This window comes from Lepidochelys kempii, chromosome 7 (genome assembly GCF_965140285.1).
Source record: "Lepidochelys kempii isolate rLepKem1 chromosome 7, rLepKem1.hap1, whole genome shotgun sequence".
Classification (NCBI taxonomy): Eukaryota; Metazoa; Chordata; order Testudines; family Cheloniidae; genus Lepidochelys; species Lepidochelys kempii.
The window spans coordinates 123,575,525-123,592,452 of NC_136386.1; the positions used below are offsets into that span (position 1 = coordinate 123,575,525).

Here is a 16,928-nt window from a genome sequence, read left to right on the forward strand (position 1 = left end):
GAATTACTTTGGGGCAGGTCTCTGGCCTGTACTATACAGGAGGTCAGACCAGATGATCACAATGGTCCTTCCTGACCTTAGAATCTAGGAGTCTACAAAGTGGATTTTAAAAACAACATGGATGCCTTCAGTGTCCTTAAGGTGGGACTTTCCAGACTTCATCATATTGAGGTGAGGCAATTTCAGGGGCTCACAGACTCCCAGGTGTCCCTTACAAAAACAAGGTTACTAAAGATATAGGGGGGGAAAAACAGCTCTCAACCACAGCCTTTTGCCCCGTTTCCCCTTTGAAGTGAGAACTAATGTACTATTAGTAATACTAAGCAAACAGCAATTGGGTACATGCCCCTCAAGGGGAGGCAAAACCACCTCTCACGCAAAGTTTCCGTCCAAAGGGGAAAAAGGTCAAGTTAGAACCCAAGGATGGATTTATTAAGATAGCACTGACATCTTTAAAGTTACCTAATATTCTGCAGAGGCATAAGTAGCACCTCCTGGAATACCAAATTTCCTCCCTCGCCATGAGTTTAGAAGATCTAAATGGTTAGCCTATGAGATGATCCCTCTACCAGCAGCACAAACGCAAAACAAACTCTGCCACCGGTGTCACCAACAAGAAAGATTTAGCAACTGGAATCTAGCTAAAATCCTCCTGACTATGCGCAAGGCAGAAAAGAACACCTTAACCAGAATCACTCTGAACAACTCACCTCTCCCGCTCCTGCCATGGAAGCCAGCAGAGAGAAATCAGAAGACATTGGGAGCAGAGGTGTCATTTTTAGATAGTCACTTCTCTGACAATAACGGACAGTAACAGAACACACGGTACTGCAGGAATATTACCCTGAATGCCACTGTTGATGGCACAGCCATGATGCATTTGTACACATTGCTGGCCTAGACTCAGGGCATTACAGAATGCCAAGGGACAGCGACTCTTCTTCTAAGATTGTGGCCTTCTTTTGTTCTTTATTGTCCCCTTGCACCCCATCTTGCTGGTAATTACACCACTAAGGAAACTCTAGCAGAATCTTAAGAAAAAAAGAAAAGATTCCAATCCCTACAGCAAGCTGCAGAGAACTGAAACAAGGTGCCAAATGTATTAAAGACTAGCTACGAAGAAGCCGCCATCCTGACAGTGACAGCACTCCGCAGTTAAATGGATGAGGAAGCCAGTGGAGGCACCAAGCAACGTGGCAGGATTTTCACAAGTGGCAAGGGACTTCGGATGCCTCAAAGTTCCCGTATGCCCAAATTGAGACACCTTAAAAGGGACTGATTATCAGAGATAGGGTGCTAGGATCTTTCTGAAAACCTGGCCCCTTTGAGTGGGTCTCAAATCGGGCATCCCCCCAAAAAACCCACAACACACTAGTCACTTTTGTGAGACTTTGCTACCATTTGATTTTATGATCCATATTTGGATCTACCAACAGATCTGGCTTCATGCCAACTTTAAAATCCCATCTCTCTCATATGTTTAAATGCTAAGTCACTTTCCCTGTGTCCTGGAGCTCCTTGTGGGAAGCATTAAGAAAATGGAAGAATGAAGACAAAACTTTTAAAGCCTCTCTGCAGGTAGCGATCAGAACACGGTGGAGTTTTCCTTTTAAGTAAAATGGCATTTGCATTTCTCAGTGGCGGACAGTTACCAGCAACATGGGATGCAAGAGGAAGGAAGGAATCTTAACAGACAAGAATAGGTGCCCCCAGATTTCTGTAACCCCTCTCACCTATCTCCAAGGTGCCCTCCAGTCCTGTTCCCAAGAACTGATATTGTTTTTAAAATGACAGAGCACCCAGAAAAGATTAGCCCCCTGTAAATAAACATCTCCTGTGGCTGTTAATGCGTGTAGGAATCTCTAACCTGGCCCTGGGGCCTGGCCAGATTCTCTTTTTCCCAGCCTTCCTTCCATAGCCTGGGGCTCATTTTTCTCTCCTCTCTCCCCCTCCCCTTGTCTTTGCTTTCCGGCACTTAGCCACCACTAAAATTCGATGCATTCCTGGGCATGTGACCCATTTTAAACACCCCCACCACCACCCACATGCAGCTTTTTGTCCCCAGGAAACCTTCTGCAGCGAGTAAGTTTATGATCAGTAAAACCAGGCCAGAGAAGAAATGTAGAGCTTCCCCAGTTCCCCTTTCATTTTCCCAGCGCCAAAAAAGTAAAACCAGCCTGTGCAAGGAGGAATTCCATTTTTAAAAGAGCTCTCACCAGAGCTTGCAGGGCCAGATAGCGCTCTGCATTCTGATCTAAGAGGCTGAGAAGTCAGGTCCGGCACAATAGCCACATCATCACTTCAGACTCTCCCAGACAGATTTTGGGCTCCGTGCCCAGATTCATTTCCATTCACGATTCTGAAACGCCTCCTTCCACACAGGTAAAATTGCTCCCAGATACTGATCCCAAATCACTCGCTCAGCCAACGATTTAACACCCACACTTCCCCCATGTGCTGCCTCCAGCAGACACCTCCCGCACACGCAGAGGGCCCCAGCCTGACACACTGGCACGCACTAAGCCCAAATCATAGAATCATAGAATATCAGGGTGGGAAGGGACCTCTGGAGGCCATCTAGTCCAACCCCCTGCCCAGAGCAGGACCAATCCCCAACTAAATATAGCTTGCAAGGTTCCAAAAAGGTCAATTACGGCTCAAAAAGGATCTTCCGCTTTATGTGGCTGGTCACCCACTTAGCAGAGGGACATCAGTCCAGATCACCTTGAGATGGGAAGGGGATTGTGCAAGAAAGAGTCAGGTGCAATTAGTGCCTGCCACAGCTGGCCTCTGCTTAACCCACGCTACGTGCTAGCTACTTCAGTGATTCCTGCTAGCAAGCCGTCCTCTGCTCCTGTCATGCTTGCCAACATTCCCTATGGAGAAAGGACAGCGTACTTTGTTTTTTAAACAGTAAAATATCTGCCATTTAGTCCCACTGTCCCTCCAGACAGCTCTCCTCGATCCAGTGCATATCAATGGAGCTGGAAAGTGACCATCTATTTGACTTCTGAAACATTTGTATTTACACAAAGCACAGAGGCAGCACAGAGGGCCGAAGGCAGGGGCAGAATTAGAAGGGGGAGGCAGAATTGGAGGCCATCACTTAGATACCAAGGTACTCCTGTTATTTACTCCTTCCCAGAACACCAGAACCAGGGTCATCCAAGACATTAATAGGCATCTGGTTGACAATAAACAAAAGGAAGTACTACTTCACACAACACACAGTCAACCTGTTGCTAGGGGATGTTGTGAAGGCCAAGACTATAACTGGGTTCAAAAAAGATTTAGATATGTTCATGGAGGATAGGTCCATCAATGGTTATTAGCCAAGATGGTCAGGGATGCAACCCTATGCTCTGGGTATCCTTAAGCCTTTGACAGCCAGAAGCTGGAAGTGAACCACAGGGGATGAATCACTCAATGATTCCCTGTTCTGTTCCTTTCCTCTGGGGCACCTGGCATTGGCCACTGTCAGAAGACAGGATACTGGTCTAAAAGAACCGTTGGTCTGATCCAGTCTGGCCATTCTTATATACCTATCATCTTTGCAAACACCTGTACAACAAAGATTAGATAGTGATAGCTTTCAAATGCTGGCAGGCATGAGTCTATAAATCAAAGGATAGTTTAAGGCGAGCAGCAGGACAATTCCCTAAACAAAGTTCTCAATTCTTTTTAAAAACACACAAGTTTGAAGGATGATATTTCTTCATAATTTAAAAAAATTAAGATACCTTATTTAGCACACTTTCTAAGAGCATCCTTCTGCTATGAAGCCCTTCAAGAATAATCAACCAACCCTCCATAGGGCAATGATTTCAGAAAGATTTGTTCTGTGACGACTTTGGACCTTCACCAAGTCTCATGCACCTACACTGTATTGTCAGATTAATTACGTGCCCGATCCTGTGTCCTTCGACTGCACAAGTACTTCCAGCTGCAACAATGGGACTACACACATAAAAAGGGTACACAAGACTGGGCCAGTGAAATCAGACGAGCAGAATCAAGACTTTAACTTGTAAATTCTAAAGAAATTACAGCCCAAGATGCAATGGCTACAATGCTTTATAACCATGGGAACCAACTACAACTTATAAAACACCGCACATCAAAAGATACCTGGGTGTCTTTACCAGCAGCTACCTAGACTAACAAACCCACTCTCAAAATCCTGAAGTTTGCTCTATAGTATTTGACCACAGCAGGATCTTTCCTCTATCAGGTGTGCACAGAACTGGAAGTCCCGTGTAAAGAGAAGAGCTTGTTGCTGGGTTGTAAGAAAAAGAAAATTTCTTATCATCCACTAGCTTTCCAGGATAAAACAATCTCGACAAACCCACTATAAAAGATTTTAATTTCCCCCTTCTGACCTCACCCCCCACCCCACAAAAAGTTTAAATATTCTGCTCAAGTTATGGATTTCCTCTCTTTCTTGGCAGAGTTACCAGAAGAAATATAATATTCCTTACGGGCCATACTTCCCAGCTGCTGAAGTGAAGGAGTGGGTCAGTCCCTTCAGTACCACTGCCCCAGGTGATCCCAGGCCACTCCTCTGCAGTGACTGCCCTGGGCCCCCTCAAAAAAAAAAAATATCACTCAGCCAAGAGTGAATAAGTTTCCTCCGAATGCTTCCCCTCTAGCAGTGTTTGGTGATCCCCAATAACCACAGTCTCCCGCAGTCATGAAAGATATTTCTGCAACTGCAAGTTCTTCCAGCCTTTTATTGGGAGATTCCTACTTGCTTTGTAAAAAGAAAAGGAGGACTTGTGGCACCTCAGAGACTAACAAATTTATTTGAGCATAAGCTTTCGTGAGCTACAGCGCACTTCATCAGATGCATTCAGAAGTGGGCTGTAGCTCACGAAAGCTTATGCTCAAATAAATGTGTTAGTCTCTGAGGTGCCACAAGTCCTCCTTTTCTTTTTGTGGATACAGACTAACACAGCTGCTACTCTGATACTTGCTTTGTGTAATTTCAGCATGAGCTGAAACAATGGTGCGTGTAAGAACAGATACTGTCATACATAAGATGTGATGGCCTCTTGCTTTATTTTTCCAGGAGCATGGACTATCCCTCCCAATAACAATGCACACTCCCAAAGGCGCTGGCCATTTTTAATCACCAACTTCACTCTGCATTTGTGCCATATGCAAATATGCACACACAGGTTCACTACATTTCTCTTTCTTTTAGCGCTGACAAAAGGTGCCACAACTGAGGGAAATCCTGTCTATGCTGTATCTATTCTGAGGATAAACAGAAGGTTTCCCTACACTGGCCATCACCAATCAGCCTCAAACCTAATTTGGAGGAACCACATATAGGAAGGAGAGGGAGGTTTACTTTTTATGACCCAGTCAGTCCTTCACCTCTCAGCTCAGACTGCTAACAAGGGGGCCAACTGTGTTTGTTGCTTGTGAGATCTGAACTCCAGTCCACTAGGAACTGAACTGAGACCCACCAACTCATAGGTCACAAACAGCCAAGAGAGGAGAACTATTTATCCTAGATGCCCCTATTGCTATCCTCAACAAACTGACTTGCTATATAAACAGCTCTTCCCGCAGAGCAGGGATTCTCAAACTTCATTGCTCTGCGATCCCTTTCCGAGAACAAAAATTACTACACAATCCCAGGAGGGGGGACCAAAACCTGACCCACCTGAGCTCCACTGCCCCACGTGTGGAGGCCAAGGCCAAAGCCCAAGGGCTTGGGGGCCTGTAACCTGCACCCTGCTGCCTAGGGCTAAAGCCCTCACGTTTCGGCTCCAGACGGTGGGGCTCGGGCTTCGGCCCCAGGCCCTAGCAAGTCTAAGCCAGCCCTGGTGACCCCATTAAAAATGGACGCAACCCACGTTGGGGTCCCGACCCACAGTTTGAGAACTGCTGCAGTAGAGAAATTCCCCTTTAGTGCGTGACCCACATTTAGCTTATGGTTGGGACAATGTTTTCTTTTTTTCTATTTGACATGGGTTCAAATAGCTAAGAAAGGTGACAATTCTGAAATGGAAGAAAGCCCTAGAGATAACTTGAACACAGCAGAAAAGGCAAGCAAAGAGCAACAGAACAGAGGGCACATGATGACAGATGCCACCATATATTATATTATCATCACTACACTGCATGTCCGAGGGGGCTGGAACAATTTTTATAGTGAGGATGCTGAGAGCCATTGAACCAACCTGTAAACCCCGTATATAATGGAAACCACTTAAAGCCCAAGGGGTGCAGCAGCCCCCCAGCACCCTAGTTCCTGCATCTATGTCCATGTCCATCATTTATTATCATTATTATTAAATGGGTATTAGGGTAGTATCCAGAGGCCTTGATCAGGATCAGGGCCTTGTGCTAGGTTCCGTACATACCTAAAGGTTGACACAGACCCTCACTCAAAGCTGCCAGCTATTTAATAAGCATCACTGAATCTGGATATGGAGAGACATGTCCATTCCTCTGATCCATCGCCCTTCACGTGCAGAACTGTTCCCTATTATGGAGGCATAAAGCGTGGCTTCACAGTTAAAGCTGCAGCAGGATTTTGCTTTTGACAGGAGCTTAAAACCTCTTGAGAAGCTGCCGTAACAGTATTACTGTGAGCGTGTGAAGGTATTTTCCACTAGTCAACCAGCCCTAGTAGTAAAGTACATTCTCTTAAAAATTTATTTTAAAAAGTTGAGTTGCAATATGTTACAGTTAGATAGAGTGAACAAACAGGGTCTTTAAACTGCCGGGGCATAGCGACAAGTCTTTTCACTCTGCTCAACAGGCTTAGTCCTGGGCTAGCACAGTAGATGCTGGATACATTTTTTAAGCCCTGATCTATGCAAAAGCTCCTCTTCCGCTTCAGCCTCAAGATCTTACAAGAAACAATCTCAGTATGTGCCCAGACTAGTGGGAGTAATTTACAGACCTGAGAGCTATCCTGACTGATCCGTGTATCGTTCATTACTAAGCTTAAAAGGTGTTGAGAGGGAGGGGGGAGAAGATGACAAGAAGCATTGTCTGCCCACCATGGCACGGTAACTGCATGCCATGCCTCTGGGCTTCACAGGAGTGGCAGAGACTCTGCTGTACGCTCCCTGGAGTAAGCCTCTCTGTAGCTTCTGTCTCACTTCACTGCCTGCTTCCTTACTGGACTTAAAAGCCAGAAGAACTCTAAAACTTCTACTTTACAGGGTCTGAAGGGAGATAAAGCAGCTTTGCACCTCCACCCCCCAATGCCTCAGGAAGACCCCTCCTGTCATTAATGCAGTTTGCATTTCTACACTTGCGCAGATCAGCCATTTCCTGCTCTTGCAGGTGTTTGCTTTTAAAAAAAAAACATGTAAAGTGAACTCTACTTTTTATTAACTCACAGAAACTATTAAACACAATATTTGCAAATGGCTGAAGACAATAAATATGTCCATGAAAGAATCTATTATGCTAAACTGGAGAAAAAGTGAAGTCTCTTAATGGGTAATGCAGGAATGAGGAGCGGGGAAGAGGTAAATATGTAGCAGAACATTTCTAGTATTTTTGACAATTATACATCACGAAGTACACACTGTGAAGTTGTGTAGGCCATCTTTCACTTTCCTTTTAAAATTCCTTCATAACAAGGAGGAAAGAAGTTTATGCCACTGGTTACTTTGCTTTTTTTTTTCCTTTCTTTAAATATAATAGTAGGTCCTCAGAATTGGTTCTTTGCGTATAAACAAGTCTGAGGGAAAATAAGGTCCAGTAGCGAGGCACTGGATGGGGGTGTGGAGACCCGGGTTCTAGACCAGGCTTTGACACTGACCAGCTGTGGTACCGAGGGCAAGTGGCTTCAACTCCATTGCCCTTACTACCCTGAAGAGCTTGCAGCCTAAACAGAGGACGCAAACAAACCTTATCTATTTAGACTGTAAGCGCTTCAGGGCAGGGTCTCTGTGTGCTGTGCAGCACCAGGCACAACTGAGGTTGGGATCTCTAGGCACTGCCATAATAGATAAAAAGAACGGGAGTACTTATGGCACCTTCAAGACTAACAAATTTATTTGAGCATAAGCTTTCGTGAGCTACAGCTCACTTCATCGGACGTAGCTCACGAAAGCTTATGCTCAAATAAATTTGCTAGTCTCTAAGGTGCCACAAGTCCTCCTGTTCTTTTTGCGGATACAGACTAACACGGCTGCTACTCTGAAACCTGCCATAATACACAGTAATTGTTCTCATCCAAAACAATGGTTTCATACCACTTCTCAGTTAAGGTTCAGCTGCAGACAGTTATTAAGACAGGACTTTTACATGACACACTACCGTACACTTTTAACCAGGAAGTGTCCTGCATCCAGCTATTGCATCTTGTCATTAACCTAGGCCCCGATCCTGCAACGCATTGTGCCAGGGCAGACCCTGGTATGTGCATGGAGCCTGGACCCTTAGGGTGCAAGCTCTTTAGACTGTATTTTTACTGGGTTTGTACAGCAGCTACCACAATGGGGCTGCTATTTTCACTTGAGCCTGAGATCTCTAGGTACTTCTGTAATATAAATACATATAAATACAATCCTAAATTTGGGGTCTCATCCCGCAGCTGCTCCACAAAGAACCTGCCCGGTGGGTCAATGGGAATTTTGCCTACGGAGTTTGCAGGGTCACATTCCAGAACCACACAGGTCAAAAAACAAAATACACTGTGATGCAAAAATTTTAAAATGTTTGTTTGCATGCTGATTGACCAAGGGCCTGATCCAGCAAAGCACTCATGCACATTCTTAAGTGTTTTCCTGAATCAGGCCCCAGAGTCCTTAATACACAATGGGTGTGAATTCGTGAAGTTCTTTCCTATTTTTCCCAGGGATAATTTTATTAAGAACATTGTTCAAGAGAAACTAATTTATTTTTGTGTGTGTGTGTGTGTGTGTGTGTGTGTTTGTTTGAATCAACACACTGAATATGAAACATCACTTAAACACACATCTCCTAATTAGCTGTGTTTACCCGAGGTGGCGTGGGTGCGGGGTTGTTAATGTTGCGTTACATTTTAACACCACCACTCAGCACCTGCAGCTGATCGTGTGAAACAACTAAAGTCTGAAATTGAGTCAATTTCTTTTAATCTATGTGACAACCACTTTAGCAGGGTTTTTTTATTTATTTTATTTTATTTTATTGGCCTGAATATGTGTCCAGACACAAATATGATGGGCACAGTCAACCTGAAATCTAGGCAGTTTCAAAGAATGAATTCAAAGGCGTTTCAGTTACTGCCTCACCCTGCTGCCAATGTTTATGGTTTTACAATCACATTTAAAAAAGGGGAGGGGGGCAGGGTCTCTCTTTCCCATTGCTCTATGAAAGGTTCATACAATAGTGAAACTGTCAACACAGTCAAACATACAAACTAACACAAAAATAGCTTTGTTTCTCTGATATTTCAGTTATAGTAATCTTCAGTTATACGTAAAGGTACACAATTTTGAGAGACGTGTCATTTTCAAATTTGTGTTCCTTTAAGAAAATGAAGAGAAAAAACAACCAGTAAATTACTGAGGACATCCCATATTTCAGACCCAAATTTATCTCTATTCCACACACAGTGTTATCAAATGTCTGTTATGAACAAGTTATTTAACAGCAGAAGTAATAACTCATAAAGCTATAGAAAATGGAACTTCTGTACCATAAAAAGAAAAATTGCACAGAATTGTACACCTTCCACACTAGCATTTATCTTGTGCTAACCTTTCAGGGGGCAACAGTTTGAGATCTCTGCTAGAACTGTGCAGTTCAACACATTTATTGGAAAGGGCACCACCATCCTTTGCTCTCTTTCCCCACTGAATGCGTCCGATTAAGTGAGCTGTAACTCACGAAAGCTTATGCTCAAATAAATTTGTTAGTCTCTAAGGTGCCACAAGTCCTCATTTTCTTTTTCCCTAGTGAACGTAGTTGTGCAAACTCCTTGAAAACAAAAACCTTAATTTTAGGCAATGTTTCCATTACTTCTCTAAAGAAAGTGACGGAAGCCCCATTACTTAGGTAATATAAAACAAAACTGGCAAATCTCCAGAGAGTAATCTTGCATTAGCCAGAGTGGGAGGAGTAGACAAGATGGCCCAACTATCTTTGGTCTCTATCACCACTCCATTCACCCTGTAATGGTTTAGTTTAAGCACCTACTCTAATAGTTAAGTTTGCAACCAGTGAGCCACCTACCAGACTTCTGGCTAGAATTACCAAACCACCACCACCACTCCTTATTTATAGACACTTATCCCTACATCCCAAGTCTCTGGCTTCCAGACACACACAAAGACCAGGGGATAGACAGTGAGGAAAAAGCTAGTAAACTTAAAGCATGGAAGGTCTGTTAATCCAATATCAGTAAAGTATGGGTGCAAGTTTGGCAACTGTGTGCCGCAGTGCTATACGGAAGATATATATCACCCCTTTCGTTCCACAGCTCTTCAAGAGATAGATCTGCACTGACACACCATCACTGGGGAGAAGGGAGGCAACAAGCTGGTGTACAGAGGTGTGGAGATTTTGACAAAGAACACTGGGATAATCCTCACCCAAGATGTGTTATGAGATCTTTAATCTCCATGCAGAGCCAGCAGGATCCTGGCTTTTAGCTCTCATCCAGAAGATCAGCACACAGCAGATGCCATGATACTCAGTTTGCATCCGATGAAGTGAGTGTAGCTCACGAAAGCTTATGCTCAAAGAAATGTGTTAGTCTCTAAGGTGCCAAAAGTACTCCTTTTCCTTTTTCAGTTTATCTACCTCAACAAAGAGTAAAGAACATAAGAGCAGCCATACTGGGTCACACCAAAGGTCCATCTAGCCCAGTATCCTGTCTTCTGACAGTGGCCAATGCCAGATGCCCCAGAGGGAATGAACAGAACAGGGAATCATCAAGTGACCCATCCCCTATCGCCCTCCTTGAGGTTCCATGTTTTTCAAGCCTGCTGGTTAGCTATCTGATACTCCTTGAGGTTGCTGCATAAGCAGCTTCTAGTGTCATCTGGTGCAGTGGTTCCAACCTTTCTTCATTTGTAGACCCCTAAAAAATTTCAAATGCAGGGGAAGACCTTTTGGAAATCTTAGACATAGTCTGCAGACCGCCCTGGGTCCAGGGACCACAGGTTGAAAACCACTGATCTGGTGTATTGTCCGTGTCTGACTGTAAATTCCCTGGGCCCAGGACTATGCATCCATTTATACAGCACTGACCATACTGTCAGCATTCAAATAGTACTCATCATGCAGAGGTATTTAAAGAGACTTTTTAAAAGGATGCCCCAGAATATCAAATAAATTGTCCAAAATGCACCTAAGAGAACACCAAAACCCTGGAAGTTTACATAGGTTCAAGCGCCCTTGCCCCTACTTACAAACATCCTCCACTCACATCCCGCCCCTGCCCCCCAAACTTACTGAATCTTTTTGTAGCTGTTTATTGGCCTACATTCCGCTGTGCTGCACCTGCTCTGCTGTATACCTGATCCCTCCTGCAGCCGGAGCGGCACTGCACCACCTTATTCTTAATGAAAAAATACAGAACTTCATTTCCTCAGAAGACAAAATAATATATCAGAGCAGACAGACTCCAGAAGCCACAACGCACAGCTGTCCCACAGCCCTTACTCCCGCTGACTTCAAAGGGAGCATTGCCTGAGCAAAGAGTGTAGTCCTGGGCTGTGATGGCTAAGTGGTTTAGGTATTAAACTTGAACACCAATTGGGTTTTCCTACATAGGTTTGTATCGCACTCAGAGTGGCTGAGACTTTAACACAGACCATAGAATTATACAGGAGGTCAGGCTAGATGACCCAACCATATCTTCTGATCTTAAAATCTAGATGTGGGAACTTCCCACATCCCCCATTAGCCCCCTCCCACAATCTAAGCTCTTGTTTGAGCTGTTGGTGCTTGGATATATTTTTGTTCAGGAACATTTTTATACAGATCAGTAGGAAATGTTTTTTAAAGAAGCATGCTAATTTTTAAAGAAGTTTATTATCTACCTCTTGTTGTCCCAAAAGTAATAAGGAAAGTAAATTAGAGGGACGAGGTGAGAGAGGTAACATATTTTATTGGACCAGCTTCTGTTGGCGAGAGAGAGACAAGCTTTCGAGCTTACACAGAGCTCTTCTTCAGGTGTGTGTACACTCGAAAGCTTGTCTCTCTCTCACCAACAGGTTTCAGAGTAACAGCCGTGTTAGTCTGTATTCGCAAAAAGAAAAGGAGGACTTGTGGCACCTTAGCGACTAACCAATTTATTTGAGCATAAGCTTTCGTGAGCTACAGCTCACTTCATCGGATGCTGTAGCTCATGAAAGCTCATGCTCAAATAAATTGGTTAGTCTCTATGGTGCCACAAGTACTCCTTTTCTCTCACCAACAGACACTAGTCTGATAAAAAAATATTACCTCCCCAACCTTGTTTCTCTAATATCCTGGGACTGACATGGCTACAACAACACTGCATACAAGAAAATAAATGTCATGTGGCTGCTTAAGACAGCATTTCATACATTGTATAAGGAGCGTAATAGATTTTAAAGAGAAGCACGCAGCACCCCAAGCCCCAATCCTGCAAGCGGTTTCATGTAGGCAGATATCTGTGTCCACGCAATGCCACACTGAATAGGGCTCCACGCAGAAAAGGTTGACAAATCCTAAAATATGCTACAAGCTTTACATCCAAGAAAGAAAATGAGGTTCCTGCCCTGAAGAGTTTATAACCCATAAACCGCAATGGGTCCTACAATACATGAGTCCTGAAGAGTCATTTCTTCTGTGATGGCCACAAGTGGCTAGTTAATAATAAAAACAAAAACTCAGATCTCTCTTGTGGGTTTCTCAGTAGATCCTGTCTTCCGTATCCTTACATGCCTTATCCAGCCAAAAATACACGTAAGTAACTTCACGCACATGAGTAATCCCATTTACTACAAAGGAACATTTGCACAAGTAAAAGGTTAGCTCGATTGAGCCTTTACGGACAATTTGTGGGCAGAGAATAGGAGAGGAGATTAAATGAGCAGCATGTGAGACACAAAGATTTGTATGTTGTAAACAAACAACAGCCTTTACTGGCTACTAATTACACCTGGGTTATTAAAAGCAAGAGAATTCAAAAAAGCCCAATTTACTATGAATGCACTTTGTTTACTTTTTGCATTTCTTTCAGTTGAGACAAAAAAAATTATTTTCTGCTTCATATATAGTCAGTTTAATTTTTGCTCACATATAATGATGTGCTGTAATGCTGGGGTTTCAAACATTTCTGTGGAATATTTTGTTTTATCATTATCTATTTGTATTACAGTAGTGCTAGAGGCTCCAACCAAGACACAAGCCCCACTGTGCAAGGCACTGTACAAAGACAGAGAAAAAAAAAAAAAGACAGGCCATACCTCAAAGAGCTTATAAACAACCCCCAAGAGCTATCTGCATTATTATTTTAATAAAAAGGAGGACTTGTGGCACCTTAGAGACTAACAAATTTATTACAGCATAAGCTTTCGTGGGCTACAGCTCACTTCATCGGAGGCATAGATGAAGTGGGCTGTAGCCCACAAAAGTTTATGCTCTAATAAATTGGTTAGTCTCTAAGGTGCCACAAGTCCTCCTGTTCTTTTTGTGGATACAGACTAACACGGCTGCTACTCTGAACCGATTATTTTAATGCGGCCTTCCGTTTGGACAAAGCTTGTTTCCACAACAGTGCGGAGCAAGTTTACCTGGACAGCATTCTGCATGGTCAATCTCACTGCCGAACGGACCTTCCACAGAGCACCAAGGAAAAGAGAATTGTTTGTTCTGTTATGAGGCAAAGGGGAGTGTAAAATCAAAAACACTGGCAGCATGGGGCGTCACCGGCCGTTACACACAGGGAGCGAGGCTAATATCTGCCTGAGAACAGCGTGGATGTTTTGTGTGCAGGTGTGCGCTCACCTCTGTGTCAAGCGTGATAACCTACTTACCTGGCCTACATGCTGCTTTTTCTTTCTCTCTGTCCCGCCCCCTTTTGGAGCGGCAAAGGAAGGGTCTGGTTTTCATGATCACCGTGTTTCGGGGGAGCGGACAGGGATTTGATGACTCGGGCGGGGGGGGGGGTATGTATATATATGCACGGGCACACATAGATATTTCAGGGCAGGGATGGGGTCTCCCTACTGTACAGCGCCTAGCACCGGGTGGGGCTGCACTGACATCGCCCCTCCCCCCCACCATGGCTCTTTAACCCCAGTTAGCCACGGCGGCGGGGGGGGGGGCCGCTGTCCCAGCTTGGCCAGGCCCCCCCCCGTCGGGCCACGCTCAGCCTGCACAGGCGGGGGTAAGCGGCTCCATCCCCTCCGACTGGGCAGGAGACGAGGGGCCTGGAGCCCCCTGGGGCCGGATCGGGCCCTCGGGCGCGGGCAGGCGCCGCCGCGCTGCGGGAAGAGCCCCCCCTCCCCCCCCGCTGCGCCCTAGCGACCGCGCCGGCCCCTGGCAACCAGCTAGGCCGCGGCCGCCCCGGCCTCTCCCCCCCGCCGCGGCCGGCCCGGGGCGCCCCGCGAGGCGGGCCCGGGGAGCGCTTACAGGTCGGCGCCGAGCCGCGTGAAGCCGGCGTTGAGGCAGCCGCGGGCTATGCGCCGCCAGAGCGGGTCCCGGCCGGCGAAGGCGCGCAGCCGCCGGCAGACCTGGCCCAGCCGGCCCAGGGCCCGCGCGTCCAGGTAGGAGCAGATGAGCAGCAGCAGCTCCTCGGGCAGGGCCCACAGGAGGGAGGGGCGGGCGGCCCCGCATCCCCCCTCCGCCTGGGGGGCCCGCGGGCTGCCCTTCCGCCCCATGGAGCAGCCCCTGCCCCTGCCCCTCCTCCGCCGGAGCCGCCGCCGCCGCCGGGGGGAGGCCGAGCCATGGCCGGGGGCAGCCCCTCCCCAGTCACATGGGGCAGGAGCAGCGGCCTGTCACTGCCCGGGCAGGCAGGGCCTGGCCCCCTGGCTCCTTGCCCCACTCCTTGGGCCCCGGGGGCTCAGAACATCCGGGGGGCCCCGGCCCGGGCTCGCCACCCACCGGGGCAAGGCGGCCGCCCACGGGCCAGCCCCATGGTCGCCAATAACGGACTCGTGCGCCTCAGTGGCTGGCCAACGCCGCCAGGGCGCAGAGGGCGAGGGGTCGCCTCCCGCCCCCGGAGGAAATGCGGGGCCTCCCCCCCACCCCGTATGCCCGGGCAAGGAAAGACTCATTCACGTGAATTAACAATACTTTTAACACTCTCATGCGGGGCCCCGAACGCCAACGTGGCACGCGCTTACTGGGCCGGGAAAAGAATAATGAATGGTAATGAATAACTGTGTGATTAGTGCCATCCTGCAGGAGCCTGGACTGATGGAGAGAGACGTGGATCGCTCCTGACCCAATGCGGAAACGCAGCCCCGCACGCACTGGGGCAGGCACACGTTATATTATTTATTATTATTAATTTACTAGTGTGATACGTTTTCATAGCGTCTTCCACCCAGTCTGGAGCGTTTCATACAGGGAAGGCTCCTAACCCAAAACAGACATGCAGCCCCACTCGCCCCACTGGGATAGGCAAATAATACTCTTAACAATATCATACAAGCCCATAGCACTTTCCACCTGCCCAGAGTGCCATATACAGAGATTGCTTACCAATCACAGAACTCCAGACATGCCCCACAGTTAGAAAGGCAAATAGTTATTAACTAGTATCATATGATCACCTCAGAATATAATAGGATGACCGCAAGAGAAGGCCTTTATTCAATACTTAGGTCTTGATCCAGAAAAGCAGTGAAGTACGTGCTTAACCTTAAGCACTCAAGTAGTCTTATTGACTAAATTAGCATGTCTGGATAACTTGCATTCAATAGTTTTAAAAGAGCTGGCCAAGGAGCTCTTTGGAGCATGGATGTTGCTTCTTCATAGGTCTTGAAACACTGAGAAAGTTCCAGAAGAATGGAAGAAAGCAAATATTGTGCCAAAAATTTAAAAGGGTAAACAGGATAGCCCCATTAATATAGGCCTGTCAGCCTACCTTTGATCCCAAGCAAAATAATAGAGTGACTGCTACAGGACTCAATAAAGAATTAAAATAAAGTAATATAATTAATGCCTAGCAACATGGTTTTTATGGAAAATAGATCTTATCAAACTAACTTGATTTTTTAATGAGGTTACAAGTTTGATTGATAAAAGAAATAAGGCTGATGTAATATTCTTAGACTTCCATAAGGAATTTGACTTGGTAAAATTTGCATGACATTTTGATTAAGAAATTAGAATGATGCAAAATCAACGTGACATATTAAATGGATTAAAAACTAGCTAACTGATATGTTTCAAAATATAAGTATAAATGAGGACTCATCATAGAGCAGGTGTATTTCTAGTAGGATCTCAGAGGGGTTGATTCTTGGCCCTATGGTGTTTGATTCTTATCAATGACCTGCCACAAAACATAAAATCATTACTGATAAAGTTTGCAGATGACACAAAAATTGGTAGAGTGGTAGGTAACGAAGAGGACACGTCACTGATACAGAGCGATCTGGATCTCTCTGTACACTGGGCACAAGCAAACAATATGTGTTTCAATACAGCCAAAGGTAAAGACCTACATGTAGGAACAAAGAATCTAGGCCATATTTACAGCATGGTAGACTTTCCTGGGAGGCAGTAACACTGAAAAAGACTACGGGGTCTTAGTTGCAAATCAGCTGAACATGGGTTCACAGTGCAGTACTGTAGCTAACCGGGCTAATGCGATCCTTGGATGCATAAACAGGGGGATATTGAATAGGAGTAATGAGGTTATATGACCTCTGTATTTGGCACTGGTGTGACTGCTGCTGGAACACTTGTCCAGTTCTGGTGTCCACACTTCAAGAGGGATCTTGATAAATTGGAGAGGGTTCAGAGAAGAGCCTTGAGAA

At 45.7% G+C, this 16,928-nt stretch overlaps 1 protein-coding gene across 2 annotated transcripts in view; it reads right to left on the reverse strand.

Moving 5' to 3' along the window:
* Positions 1 to 14,890, reverse strand: part of FBXW4 (F-box and WD repeat domain containing 4) — a 92,676-nt gene extending 77,786 nt beyond the window's left edge. The window contains exons 1-2 of one of the 2 annotated variants that reach the window (XM_073354570.1): positions 14,572 to 14,657; positions 13,731 to 13,809 (exon numbers count right to left, since the gene is read on the reverse strand). In XM_073354570.1, coding sequence (XP_073210671.1) covers positions 13,731 to 13,741 — 11 coding nt within the window. In that variant the 5' untranslated portion in view covers positions 13,742 to 13,809; positions 14,572 to 14,657. Of the gene's footprint in view, positions 1 to 13,730; positions 13,810 to 14,571 lie in introns of both variants that reach the window. The other variant, XM_073354569.2, reaches the window with a different exon arrangement.
* Between the last annotated feature and the right edge of the window lie 2,038 nt (positions 14,891 to 16,928).